This window comes from Temnothorax curvispinosus, unplaced genomic scaffold (assembly GCF_003070985.1).
Source record: "Temnothorax curvispinosus isolate PA1 unplaced genomic scaffold, ASM307098v1 QBEX01007293.1, whole genome shotgun sequence".
NCBI classification, from domain to species: Eukaryota; Metazoa; Arthropoda; class Insecta; order Hymenoptera; family Formicidae; genus Temnothorax; species Temnothorax curvispinosus.
In genome coordinates this window covers 1-13,655 of record NW_020217073.1, presented here as the reverse complement: position 1 = coordinate 13,655, position 13,655 = coordinate 1, and the positions used below count along the sequence as shown (strand labels likewise).

The 13,655-nt window shown below is 40.6% G+C and overlaps 1 protein-coding gene across 3 annotated transcripts; it reads left to right on the top strand.

Moving 5' to 3' along the window:
* The first annotated feature begins 2,560 nt into the window (after positions 1-2,560).
* Positions 2,561-12,194, top strand: LOC112456914 (tau-tubulin kinase homolog Asator-like). Of its 3 annotated transcripts, none has more exons than XM_025019726.1 (15): positions 2,561-2,671; positions 6,431-6,560; positions 7,075-7,222; positions 7,329-7,543; positions 7,674-7,943; positions 8,052-8,138; positions 8,225-8,494; positions 8,668-8,854; positions 8,945-9,279; positions 9,362-9,658; positions 9,777-10,049; positions 10,124-10,388; positions 10,517-10,894; positions 10,963-11,281; positions 11,452-12,194. In XM_025019726.1, exons 1-15 carry the CDS (start codon positions 2,664-2,666, stop codon positions 11,504-11,506), a joined length of 3,237 nt encoding a protein of 1,078 aa, XP_024875494.1. In that variant the 5' UTR covers positions 2,561-2,663; the 3' UTR covers positions 11,507-12,194. The 3 variants fall into 3 exon arrangements, with proteins under 3 accessions (XP_024875494.1, XP_024875495.1, XP_024875496.1); XM_025019727.1 differs by lacking the exon at positions 2,561-2,671 and adding an exon at positions 5,473-5,568; XM_025019728.1 differs by lacking the exon at positions 2,561-2,671 and adding an exon at positions 5,790-6,291.
* Positions 12,195-13,655: the final 1,461 nt, after the last annotated feature.

Sequence of the window (13,655 nt, the reverse complement as noted above, 5' to 3'; positions counted from 1 at the left end):
CCTTCGCGTTACGAGCTTCGATCTATAGTAGTCGCGCGTACGTAGTATGTGCTCTGAATATTTAGTGACGTCCAGACAAACTGACAATAACGGCTGTGAGTGAGCGGTATTCTTTTCAGCAAAAATCTGTTGTAGCGTAAACCGCGTTCCACTCGATTTGCCCGTGTGAATCGGACGATCATCGTGTCCGATCGATATTACTACACATACACCACAATTTTAACGTACACACACACACACACACACACACACATAGCACGCATAAAAGCGCATGCACGCTTCGATTGATTTGTATGCTATCGGAATAAACTTTTTTCTCTTCGCACTCTAATTTTCGACACTTACAGCCTGGAGCCGCATTTTAGCATCCCACGTTTGTAGTAAACCACGTTTCGGGAACGAGGGCTCACTTATATTACATCGCGAATACATCTTACATCTTACTCGAACGTCGTACCAGATTCATGCAATTAGCCTGAGAAAAGAAAAACGTTGAAATTCGATGCACTAGCAGTGAACTATTTTTTTACGAATGATAAAAATTGTCCTTGCGGTTATATGCCGATACTGATATTAGTGATATTATAAGCAAATAAGCGATACTAATCTATTGTATATGGACGATTAGATTCCCTTCGCACGCGAATTACAATGGTAACGAGTAACGACTAACGACACGCGTACGTATTGTGACACACGACACACGATACACATACACATGACATACACACATTCTTTTGAGCAATCGTCGATCATTCGAGATAGAATTTCCTTCTTGCGGGTACGTGATAGTTTTTTCATAATCATCATATTATGCAAAGTGAAAAGCGCGACACCGTAGCACGTACATATTTGCGTTGTGCGAAATTCTGCTTTTGTTTAGAAAAGAGAAAAGAGAAGATAACGCGCGACGCACAGCGCGATAATTTGCGAATCTGTACGCAATCTGCGCCAAGCGATTAATTTTCCGTCACGACTTTCATCGCATCAAACGTGCATGTATGTACCATTGTTTTACTTAAATCTTATTTGTTGAATATCGATTTACGCGCTGCGTTTACCTACTTATCGCGCGTACCGATTGTTCCGATACGCACGTCGTTTTAGTACGGGGCGATTTAAAAGAACGACGATGTATTTAGCGCGGGGTGATTATTACTGAGATGGTCACGTGTCACATGCAATGACTATGAATTATTATGTATTATGCATTATGTATTATTATTATATTATTATATTATATTATATTATATTATTATTATTATTATTATTACTATTATTATGAAAATATATCGCGTTAGTTTTTGAACAAACGAATAAAAACACTAGGGGCGGGGAAATAAAAATTGTTGATGGCCAATATCAAATATGTATAAAAGTAATAATAATGCAACATTAATAATAAACAGATATTATTAAATCCGCTTGTCTTGTAAATAAAATCACAATTAGTTTCTGAAATGTTAAATATAATAATATTCTAATTTCGATGATGCAACAAGATTGTAAATAATTCTGTAATTTAATTGTTACTCAATTATTTAGCAAACAACGATTTTACCGACAGTATAATTGCTACGAAGTTTTGACTGTGAAGCGAATCCAGATAGAGTACCAAGTACCAAACGAGATTCGTAAACCAATATTATTTTTAGAAGCTTGTTTATCATTCTATACTTTAAACGAATCATAACCATTTTAACCCGCAAAGAGAATTTTTTTTTAAGATTTGCATTGTTATATGAAATAAATTGTATTAAGAGTGCATTATATCAATTTGCATAATTAATTTTCAATTTCAAGGAATTCGTCGAGAATTATATTATAGTTGTGGGCGTATTTTTTGGAAGTAGTTAAAATCTATTTCAGATTTCAGAAGAAAAGCGTGGAGAAATATCTTTGACATTAACGAAAAAGGTTCGTAAAACAATGATAAGTATAATTCGTTTACCGCAAATATATCAAAGATTAATGAGATAAACGGGCGACGGAGGTGAATGCTCGATCAGAAGGGATTCGCCCTGCATTGTGCCGTATATGAATCGTCATAAAGAAATTGATCGCGCGACGACGTCCAACGTCGGCCAACCGAGCCAACGCGCAACGTGACTGTGCACTGTACACACTGTGGAGTGTGAAGTAGGGTGGAGGATAAAAGCGGGAAATGCAGGAATCTCGATGGAAATTCGCTCGCTTCTCGAGAGAGGGTTGTCGCGGGACAACCCGGGGACAACCGAGCTGCCGAGGTGAAGCGGCTAGAGCGAAGCAGGAGCAGCGGAGCAGGGGCCGAAGGGGACGATTTCGTGGTCGCGGCGTCGCGGCGTCGCGGCGTCGCAGGTCCGATGCCAAAGAGCGAAGCGCTGTTATGACTCGACTCTCGCGAGTGACGAGTCCGGCTCGGTCGTCGGTCGTCGTCGCCGTCGCGCGTCGCCCGGAGTCGAGGAGGTGAATCTGCCCTGCCGCCGCGCGCCCGCGCCGGTTCGACGGTTTAAAACGGCCCGGCTCGCGAAAAACACGTGCGAGAACCTTGATTCGGTCTTTACCTTCTTTCCGCGTCCGGTGTTCGACGTATATTCGGTGTACATCGCTCTGCTTCCCGTCGGTCTGATCCGCGAAATACGTTTTATCGCACCTCCCGCTCACCGTTTGTTTTCGTCAAGATCATGAAATGGTACGTATACAAGACGCCCTCCCCCGGATCCCCGATTAATTGACGTGACGCGACGGACGCGACGAAACGCGACGTCCAAGGGGTCAAGTCGAACGCGCCAAGTGATCAGTCGAATCTAACTTCACAGCGTATAACTTGCTTTTCGTGACCCGCGGCCCGCGGCCCGCGGCTTTAATTTTAGTTAACTAACGCGGGCGACCGTGCAAGCCATGCAGGCGTGCACCGATTATTATCTATATCTATAACCGTTTAATTAACGTATATGGTTACGTATGTTTGCGCGCGAGCGTATATCATTTTCTAAACGTATACGCGCATATACGCATACTTCGAGCAGATGATTTACAAGCCTTTGCCAGAGCGTTAAACTTAACCGTTTTGGAATACTTCCCGAAATTATAACTAAGATATATCTGGATTAACGCTTCTCTTATAAATAGAGAGAAAATAAAGCATATTTCTCTTCACGAGCTTCTTCTCTCGGCACAGTAGATTGAAAGAGTTTGTGACAAAAATTTCTTTTGTAAAGTCGTCTTTCCTTTTACCTCTCTCCCCACTTAATTTTCTTGAAAATAAAAAATTTAAATAATTTAATCAAAGCTCTTGTTTTATTTTATATATTTTTATTTTCGTAGTTTTATCTTAGCAAAAGCGTTCACGCTAATTCTTCAATCTAAACATCTAGAGATATATTTATTTGAAAATCGAAATGGTTTGGTGAATCAAGCTACGATACAAAGCGTAGGCATAGTCGGCATATAGATAATTAAGAAGCGACAATAACTTTTGACGCTTAATTATATAACAATATAATTACCGTCTATTTTAGCGCCCGGGGTCTCTATATTCTCTATCTACGATTTGTATCGCGTCCGAGAGAGAAACGGAATATCCTATTATTAAAGCCTCTTAAATAATCATCGCGTCGTATATATTCTTTAAATCCATTTTGCGTTACCATTATCATTCGATAACTGTAAAACACAAATTGGTCGTGCATCCGTGCATATGTGTAATTGATAGACTTACGGAATGTTCTATTCGTATGTAAGTAATCCGAAATCCGAGTGAATAGGTGTATATAAATGATAACGGCTTTGCTCTATCGCTCGCTTATTTCGAAATTTAGATTGAGCGATAAACGAAGTATTTCGCGTTCTAAGCTATTCTTATTTCCGCGCAGATCGCGCAGATCATGAGATACGGCCGCGCAACGTTGGCTCGTACGGAATAAGAAAACGGAGTGAGAAAAATGGAGACAAGTTGGAAAAGTTGTCTGGCGAGGAGGAAGATGCTGCTCTCGGTGTATTATATGCCGAGTGAGGCCGTTTAAAAATAGACGTTTAAACTTAAATTATGCCCTCTAAGCAAAGGGAGCCGCGAGCAGACGGTCAAAATTTTATTATAAGCGCTTTACGCCGCTTTAATATATAATTAACCGAAACGGAATCAAAATCCTTTTTTATCCAACCCAACAGTATTTAAATTTATGACAAAAGACAGCGCGACAATTTATGCGAATTCTAATAAGTACGATACATAGTAGGGCCAATGACGAGTATTTTATTTTCCTCTGTCATAATTACTCTGCTGTAATTAAATAGTTATTTGTGTAACAAGTGCGGGAAGTTGAGAATTGAACATGGGTGCGGAGCGCACGAGCCGAAGGCTTCAATTCTCAACTTCCCGCACTTGTTACACAAATAATTATTCCTAGCTTTTTCTAAATTGCACGCGACAACTCCAACGCCACGATAACGGGCAATCGAATTCTTAATGACCTTTATTATAATTTATGCGCTGTACGTGTGCGTAATGCGGTATGCACGGCAGTATGCGTATTGCGTAGGCAGAATACCATACGTATATATGCTTGCGCTCTATAACTGTCTCTTGTCACAAAAAATTCCCGTCTTCTTAAAATAACAATTCACTCGGAAGAACGTCGTGCCGCGGCCGTGGCGCGCTTCACGCTTGCGACGCGCGACAGTTGCGAGTTGCGAGTTGCGAGTTGCGACCAGTTGCGACCGACTCTCGCAGCTTATATAAATTAATAAGCCGCGAATAAGCGCTCCTAATACGACTCGATCGTCAATGATCGTCAATGAACGAGCACTCGTGAAACGATAATACGATTGATGATTCATAGAGGAGGGGGATACGTTACGAATTCAAATATTTGTAATTGTCCATCTCCTTTTCCACGATGCGCCGTGAAAGGAAATTTTACTTTGTCGGCGTTGTCGCGCCGATGCGTTTACTTATTACCATGCGGAACTTTGAGGCGCGCAACTACACGATAAAAGAGCGCAAGATTTACGCGAGATAATAACCAATAATAAACGTGCGAGAGAGAAAGAGAGAAAGAGAAGAGGCGCCGGGCTCGAGTGGGCGCGGGCGTGTGGTGTGCCGTGGGGCGTGGAGAGAACGAGACAGAGCGAGAGAGAGAGAGAGAGAGAGGCCAGCAATGGCCAGCATAGCAGGAGGGTGCATCGATCGCCGTACATCGCGCGCTATCTCCCGGCGATTTCGCGCACTACGATTCTCGTGCGGTGCGAAATCGAAAGATGGCCGTCCCGCTGGCATTTGACGGCAAGTTTCACGGCACTCGCGGCAGCCGCAGACACCCGGGCCCGGCCGCGACGAGCGAGTGATCGGCTACACGGTAATTCGAGACCGTTGCGCGGACGGCGGCCCGGCCACGAGAAGGATATGGCGGCGGCGGCAACGACGACGACGACGACGACGGGATTGTGAAGGGAGCTGTGCGCTGTGCGCGTGCCTTGTGCGACCGTGTCGTCTCCGCCGAGAGTACGTCGCGCACGAGAGGAACGTCGCGACGTCGCGGACGTCGCGCCTCGCGCCGTGTGAGCGCGGTGTCTCTAGCAGACGACATTGTTAGTAAAAATAAAATACTATTGTATACCTATATATATATTTGGATCGGCTCTCGGCTCTCGGCGCTCTCGCCCTGCCTCGCCGCTCTCGGACTCGGACTCTCGGTTTCGGTAGTGGATACGCGCGGCCGCGGCGGTTCACGGTTGTGGTTGGTGGTGATCTCGGTGAAAAACGCGTTCGTTCGCGACGACCGCGACGGGCGAACCTGGCGAACGTCTCGCCGCGACATGAAAATTCGTTTAATTCGCTGATTCGCTGCAGTTGGTCGTAGGCGGCGAAAGAAGGTCGCTTTTTATGTCACGCCTCGCGTCGATCGTCAACGATGATCGCCCGTCGACGTCGACTCGTCGGCACTGTCGGCACCGCCAGTCGAGAACAAAATTGCGAAAAAGAGCCGAAAATGTGCGTGCTCGACTGCCTCAATTGATTGTCGTGACCGTCGTGACTCGTGACATCAGTTATAGTCGGCGAGCCGAATCACGCTGGCAGAGTAACGATCGCTAGGTCGAAGGCAAAGGTAGAGAGGGAGAGAGAGCGCGAGTGCCGCGAGCCGCGAGCCGCGAGTTGATGCGAGCGATCGGAAGATCGCTTGATATGGAGATTTGCTTCAGGACCGAATAGCAAGGAACTGATACAGCGACAGCGACACTTTTATCTCGCACGCAATCATGGCTGCCTAGCGCAGGGCGCGTATCGACCAATTTTGTCAAACGTCATTTCAGGTTAAAATCCGTATTCGAGATGCATTACGCGTTGACAGTTTACTTGGTCGACGCGGTGACATAGCGCTATCGCGCGCGGGCACGCGCTGCGTCACGTCTACATATATTTACGACATAATCTGTCACTTACGCTTTCCAGGTCCGCGAACCCCGAGGATTCGGCGTTGAGGAATGTAGGCGACGAAAGCACGGATCAAAATAATAATATAACTATGACGAGCGAAGATCTGCTGCAGCCCGGCCATGTGGTCAAAGAGCGTTGGAAAGTTGTAAGCATGTTTTAATTCTTTTCATGTATTCTAATACTACGTTTACGCGAGCGTTACTTTTGTAGTAACTTCTGATATATCACTCGTTTACGCGGAGTAACGTATCGTAAGTTACTACAAAATCCCGTTTACGCGGAGTAACGTATCGTAAGTTACTACAGAAGTAACGCTCGCGTAAACGTAGTAAATGTCTTATACTACGTTTACGCGAGCGTTACTTCTGTAGTAACTTGCGATACGTCCTTCACGTAAATGGGATTTTGTAGTAACTTACGATACGTTACTCCGCGTAAACGGGTGACGCATCACAAGTTACTACAAAAGTAACGCTCGTGTAAACGTAGTACGTGTCCCTTTTATAGCGTGTCACTTTTATTAAGAAATACTTGAAGGTGTCAATGAACATTACATATATCGAAGGAAAAATATTTTTATATCGATGCTGTATTTGCCGTTTGGTCAGTGTAGCTCAGATATATTATCTAAGAAAAACATGTGTCTTTTTGATATATAGGTGAGAAAAATAGGTGGCGGGGGATTTGGTGAAATTTACGAAGGTCTTGATTTAATGACGAAGGAACAAGTGGCCCTTAAAGTTGAATCTGCACGGCAGCCAAAACAAGTCTTGAAGATGGAGGTAGCTGTACTGAAAAAATTACAGGGTTAGTATAAACTTTTTAACTAAACAGATATTTATGATCAAAATATAAAAGTAAGTCAGATATTTTTTATTTCTGAATTATTGCTCTATTATAAAAATTGTTCTAGGTAAAGACCATGTTTGCCGTTTTATTGGCTGTGGACGTAACGATAGATTTAATTATGTTGTAATGCAATTACAAGGAAAGAACTTGGCGGAATTGCGCAGAGCACAACCGCGAGGAGCTTTTTCACTTTCTACTACGTTACGTCTTGGTCTTCAAATTTTAAAAGCTATAGAAAGTATTCATCAAGTGGGATTTTTGCATAGAGATATTAAACCTGTAAGTGTGTGCTTACGCATTGTTGTTTACATAGAGTTTACATATTTTGGATAATCTGTACTTTTACTGAACCACATATTATAGACGTGCATAGTCATAAGAATATTAATAGTAATATTTTGTATTACAGTCAAATTTTTCAATTGGCCGCCATCCGTACAACTCAAGGCTGGTATACATGTTAGATTTTGGTCTAGCTCGACAATTCACGACCAGTACGGGAGAGGTGCGACCGCCTCGTGCCGCTGCGGGATTTAGAGGAACCGTCCGATACGCGTCAGTCAATGCACACAAAAATAAAGAGATGGGCCGACATGATGATTTATGGTCACTATTTTATATGCTAGTCGAATTCGTTAATGGGCAACTGCCATGGCGAAAAATAAAAGATAAAGAGCAAGTAAGTGTTGGAGAGTTTTTTCAAGTTCACAGACAGTTATAAGATACACAGGGGCAGTTTTGTGTGTACGTAAGAGCATTATTTAAGTATTCGTAAAATCTTGTACAGGTGGGTCTCATGAAAGAAAAATATGATCATCGATTACTTTTAAAACATCTTCCATCCGATCTACGAGTCTTTTTAGAACACATTCAGGTGATCTTCGATATGATTTGTACTAATTATAGGATAGTTAAATATTTGTCTTTGTAATAATGCGAAACATTTTTATATTTTCGTAGAGTTTGGAGTATGCAGATAAACCAGATTACGGTATGTTAGCTGGTCTGTTTGAACGATGTATGAAACGTAGAGGTGTAAAACCAAACGATCCCTATGATTGGGAAAGGCCATTAATAGCTAATGAAGGTTTATCAAGTACTAGATCATTACCTACGGTAGCTGTACCACCTGCTCTAACTACAGCTACTACTCTCAATCAGCCTCCAACCACAAATGTGGATACGAATAACCAAGAGAACGTGGAACCAGACAACAGAAAGGAGTTGGATGTAAGAAATACAAAACTCTCGTATAATCATATAAATATTTTTATCTTATTCAACTTATTAGGACAGCACTTATATACGTGCTACATTTTTAGAGATCTTTAATATTTTTTAACGTTTTAGAGAATACAATCCATTTTTTATCGTGTTTTTTGTTTTGCATTTGTTTGACATAGGCACAATTGGATTACGAAAGTATATATAGAAGAAACAGGCAACGTGGAATAGAAGGTTCTCCAGTGCCATTTGCAGCAGCTATCAGCAATCATGGTAGGGATAAAAATTGCAATGCCACAATACCAACGACGGATAATACGCATCAACAGGTCGCGCAACAGACTGTGCCACCTTTGCCAACCCAAGGTTTGTACAGTTTTACAACCTATGTTGCAATCTATATTGTTTGTTTGTTTGTTAACGTTATCACAGTAGTAAGTATCGTTCATCGCATAGGATCTCCCAAGAAACGACGCGCAGTCTCGATGGCAGTAGAATCTCAAGTTCCTACGCCAGTAGAAAAGCAGGTAGATAACGAGGGAGATGCATTGATGGCTTCCGCACGTTCCGCATCCGAGGTTCCTCGCTTTAAAACAGTAACAAATGCAACAGCACCACTTAGGAAATCAGCGAGCGGCGCTACATTGCCCGCTACTCTTGCCCGTTTGCGCATCGCTACACCCGAGGGAACGTCTGGGGAATTACCGAGCCCTCGTATACAGACGGAAGTCGACGCTTCTTATTGCTCTTATGACGTAACTAATACTAAACACGTTGGAAATCAAAGCCCGGTGAATACGCGATCTATATTTTACACGACAGATTTTTATACTTAGATCACAACTGACAGTTGCACAAATTTTATATTTTCAGGTAACTGAACAAAGAGAACCTCTGAGAAGAGAACCCAGAAGGAGAGCAGATAGCCGACAACAAGTCAGAAGCGGACGTTCGGCGGTACGTGACTGTTCTATTACGCAATTTGCGCAAATAGACGACGACAACGTGTCCGCCCTGCAACAAGTGACCAAAGGCGGCGGAGGATTGACTCTGGCCTCGCAATGGAAATCACAATTTGACGATTCCGAAGAGACTGATAACGAGTGGAAAGGCGAAAATTTGCAGAGCCCCGAGCACAAAGGGACAAATGCCCCATCCATACCGCCACAAGTAAAAATTCTTGCTTATTACAATAAAGAACATAGATAAGCAGGAGCATATTACACTAAAAATGTTTCGTTCGAACAATGGTCGAAATTTAAACAAATTTACGCATGCTCGCATGCAGTCCACAGGTATCATCGAGGGTTCACAGCACGTGGATACAAAACCCGTCGCAACTCAATCAAATGCCTCAAATGTGTGTCAACAGCAGTCTTTAATGCCCATGCCCATAGCACTGTCGAAAATAAGCGAGGATTCTCCGAGACCAGCGGTGCCGCATAGATGTTTAAACATTGCGGGTATCGAAAAATATCCAGAACTGCAAGGAGCACTCCCGCGAGCTTGGAGCGTTCCAGTTTTAGCGCCACACGTTCGAGCTTATCTCGAAGCTCCATTGGTTCGTACCGTGTTCTACGTACGAACGCTACTGCGTGCTTTTACACAGACGTATCTAAATTTCGATGGTAACAGGTTCAGCAAGCGGCATTTGATGATTTGCTGTATGAAGTCGATGTTATGAGGAATATTGCTACTCGATACGATGAACCGAGACAGACCGCACCAGTCAGAAGATCTAGTCTACCAGCAGTAGCTTTCTCTCCCGATGCAATGTTTAACACTCCTAGAGGAGAGGAAGAGGAAGAAGCAGTAGCGGGTAGATTGGAAATCAGAGTGGTAGATGCAACCGGTGGTGCTACAATTGTGCAGACTAGTGCTGACAGGGAACCGTTACAAAGTACGTGCAATCGATTGTTTTTTTTTTTTCTCACACAAATCTGTTATTGATTAGTGAATCAGTGCGTTAGTCAACTGCAATCCATTTTACGTTTATAATGCAAATATTTGCATTATCTGAATTTGTAGAGAAATTGACGAACGGCACGGCAGGTAGTCCAGCTAGTCCTAATCCGGGACCGGAAGAACCATCGATATATTACGACGCGACCGAGAATCGACCAACTGCAAACGCGAGTTTGCAAAAGGAATCGATTAATGCCACTACTGCCTTGACTACTGTACAAAATGCAGTACCGATTCGTGATAATAAGGACAATAAAGAGAAGGAAACATCTAGTAGGACGTACATCGCTCATAGTAAAATACCGGTTCCTGTTAGAAGTCCAAGGTGTTCGTTATCCGAATCGACGCCCGAGACTAACACTTTAAATATCAAGGCGGGAACTGGAAGTGACGTAGAAAAACTACCCGTGCCCGCGACCGCAACTAAGGAAAAGGAGAATAGTTAGTAAAACTAATATAATATAGATTCTATGTAGCGGCTAGACCAATCATGTCACCTTTAACTTCAGCCAGCTCTGCCGAAGATGAAAATTTAACTGGATGTACGCCCGCTTTGCGCCGCCGAAGACAAAGTGAAAAATATGTGACAGACGCTAGTCAGCTGAATCTGCAGTTCCAAAGACCGCAACATAGAACGAGACCGCAATCTGAAGTATTGCCAAGACTTTCTCCTAGGGGAGTACCTTCGCATCTTTTACGGGAGCCTGGTAAAAAATCCGAAGAGAGCAGTGAAAGTGATTCTAATAGCAGTGGACCGCCAAAATCTTCTCGTCAACCACCACCACCGCCTACATCGTTGCCACCTCACATAGCAGAAAATAAAGCTAGGTGAATATATATCGCACACACGTATCTGACTGGTACACGAAAAAATAGTCTCAGATATTTGATATATTATTTCCTTAGCTTGATATGTCACTACGTAAAATTAATTAAAACTAATGATATCGCATATACGTTCCCTTCTGAATAAAGATGTCAATTTTCTGTAATTATAGATGCCGCCGTTATTGGCCCATACCAGACGCAACGGTTGCTAGCAGAGAATCGTGAGATTTGATGTTAAAAATGACAAATAGCCTTTGTTTGTGTTAAGATTGAGAAGGCTTTTACTGCTCAACCATCTGAGAATGTGATATCATTTGGGACACCGAAACGACGCAATTTTTCTGATAAATACGTCGGATACATGAAAATTTTAGTAAAAAATAATCATATCTATATATCTACAAAGAGATACAGAACATAGCTGTTCATTTAGCGTGCGAAAATGTAATTGTTTGTGAATGCGTATTCACGTAATGCCGCTTTAATTAATTGCTGAACTTGGTGAGCGACGTTCTCAAAAGAAATCTTTCTAATTATTTTTGGGGGCATGTGCTCAACAAGTCACAGCAACGTGAATGAAAGTGTACATGAGATTGCTTTCAGTGTGCAAGCAGTACACGTATCTGGTAATTCAAGATGGTCGCTTTTTTTAAGATTATACTTTTTTTTACTTATAACACTTGTCACATTTATGTTACAATAGATTTGTTCGTGTTACTTGAAATTCTCAAAAATTCCTGCCTTTAAAACGAGATAAATATACATTAGGCATTGGAGAAAAAGAAGGCAAAGATTCTAAATGCAAATAGTGCGAGCAACACAAACAAACCTGTCCATTCAGTATCTTTTAAATTTCTACATATGATAATATATATTTCTTTTCTTATTTTTTTTAAATCTGTTGGATTTACAATAGCTTTGTTTATGCATATGTTCTGTAAATGTTACCAGAACTCTATCCTTTTATTAAATCCATCTGATGGAATTTTCTTTGCACGGAAGTATCGAATGCACTTATCTACATAATTTATGCATAATTTATGCATAATTTATCTGCAATAATTTGTTCATATTATATAAAATATCCTATATAGAAACAGGTTTTATAAGATTTATAAATCTTATAAGATTTTATTAGTGATAGCTGCAAAGTAATATAAACACATTTTTGTTATAAAAATATAATTATTACAACTACTGTTGTACACTGTGAAACATATTTTATTTGTTAAAATAATACGAATATTTTATATCTGAAGAAAAAAACAAGTGCTGGATAATTTATTAATTAAAATTATACTCGTCCGATTTATGAGCGTGCTTTAAATTATTAGATAGAAATTTAGACGTGCTTTCTTGCAATGAGCATAAATCACGCAATAATATAAGTTTTGTGGATAATATAAGAAAGCATGGATAATAGGTATTATTTAGTGTCGCAAGAAAAAGAAATGAGTTTTTAACGAAGTGGCTCTAGAATAATTATAAAATTCGGGCCAGATGTGTAACTAGTCTCCTTATAGCCCATTATTAAAGTCAACAAAATGCAATTTTTTCGCATATATACAAGATGTTTCAACACCATCGGAAGTTTTTTTAATAACAGATTGTTTGGTCAATTAAGGGTCGATTTTTCCTTAGCAAGAAGTAATCATTTATCGCAACTTTTCAATTTTTTGCATTATATATTGTTGCAACAAACCCTCAAATTAAAATTCTATTAAAATATATTTTTTACCTGAAATTAGTTAAGGAACATAGTTTTGTTATTCATTTGGTTCCTTGAAAATTACGTTTCGTAAAGCATTTTCTTTTTTTGTTTAATCGCTTATAATTTGAAAATGATTACGTACGTCAGCATTTTTGCTAAGGAAAAATTAATTATAAGTTGATCAAACAATATGTCGTTAAAAGAATTTTTAATGTTTTCGAGATATCCTGTAAATACATACATATATATGTATATGATCTCAGCTTCCTTGTACTATCTTTCATCTACAGATCTTTAGGCTAATTTGAAGTTAAAAAGGAGTTTTGATTCATGAACTGTAAATAATTAAAAATTCAGGGATCTTCTCAAATTAGCTTCAAGGATGTAAGTGTACATATATATATACACACACATATATAAGTTTACTGTAAAATAATAAATTTAAATTGAAAACTGAAGATGTTTAGGATTATTAGTAAATTATATTAATTATATAAAGTTATAACGTGCATTTATTTTTATTATTATTAAAAATATTTAAAATTGAATGTTAAAAAATTATACCGTTAAGAAAAATGCATCCCAAATTTATCAGGGAATCTATAGATGAAAGGATATGCAGGAAATTTTGGGAAACTGCGTATATGAGTATATGTGTGTGTG

Bases quoted from the DNA above. Each gene is read 5' to 3' on its own strand.
- LOC112456914 (XM_025019726.1), top strand. The intron at 8,139-8,224 runs GTGATCTTCGAT...ATATTTTCGTAG, and splicing joins TCTTTTTAGAACACATTCAG to AGTTTGGAGTATGCAGATAA. The intron at 8,495-8,667 runs GTAAGAAATACA...TGTTTGACATAG, and splicing joins ACAACAGAAAGGAGTTGGAT to GCACAATTGGATTACGAAAG.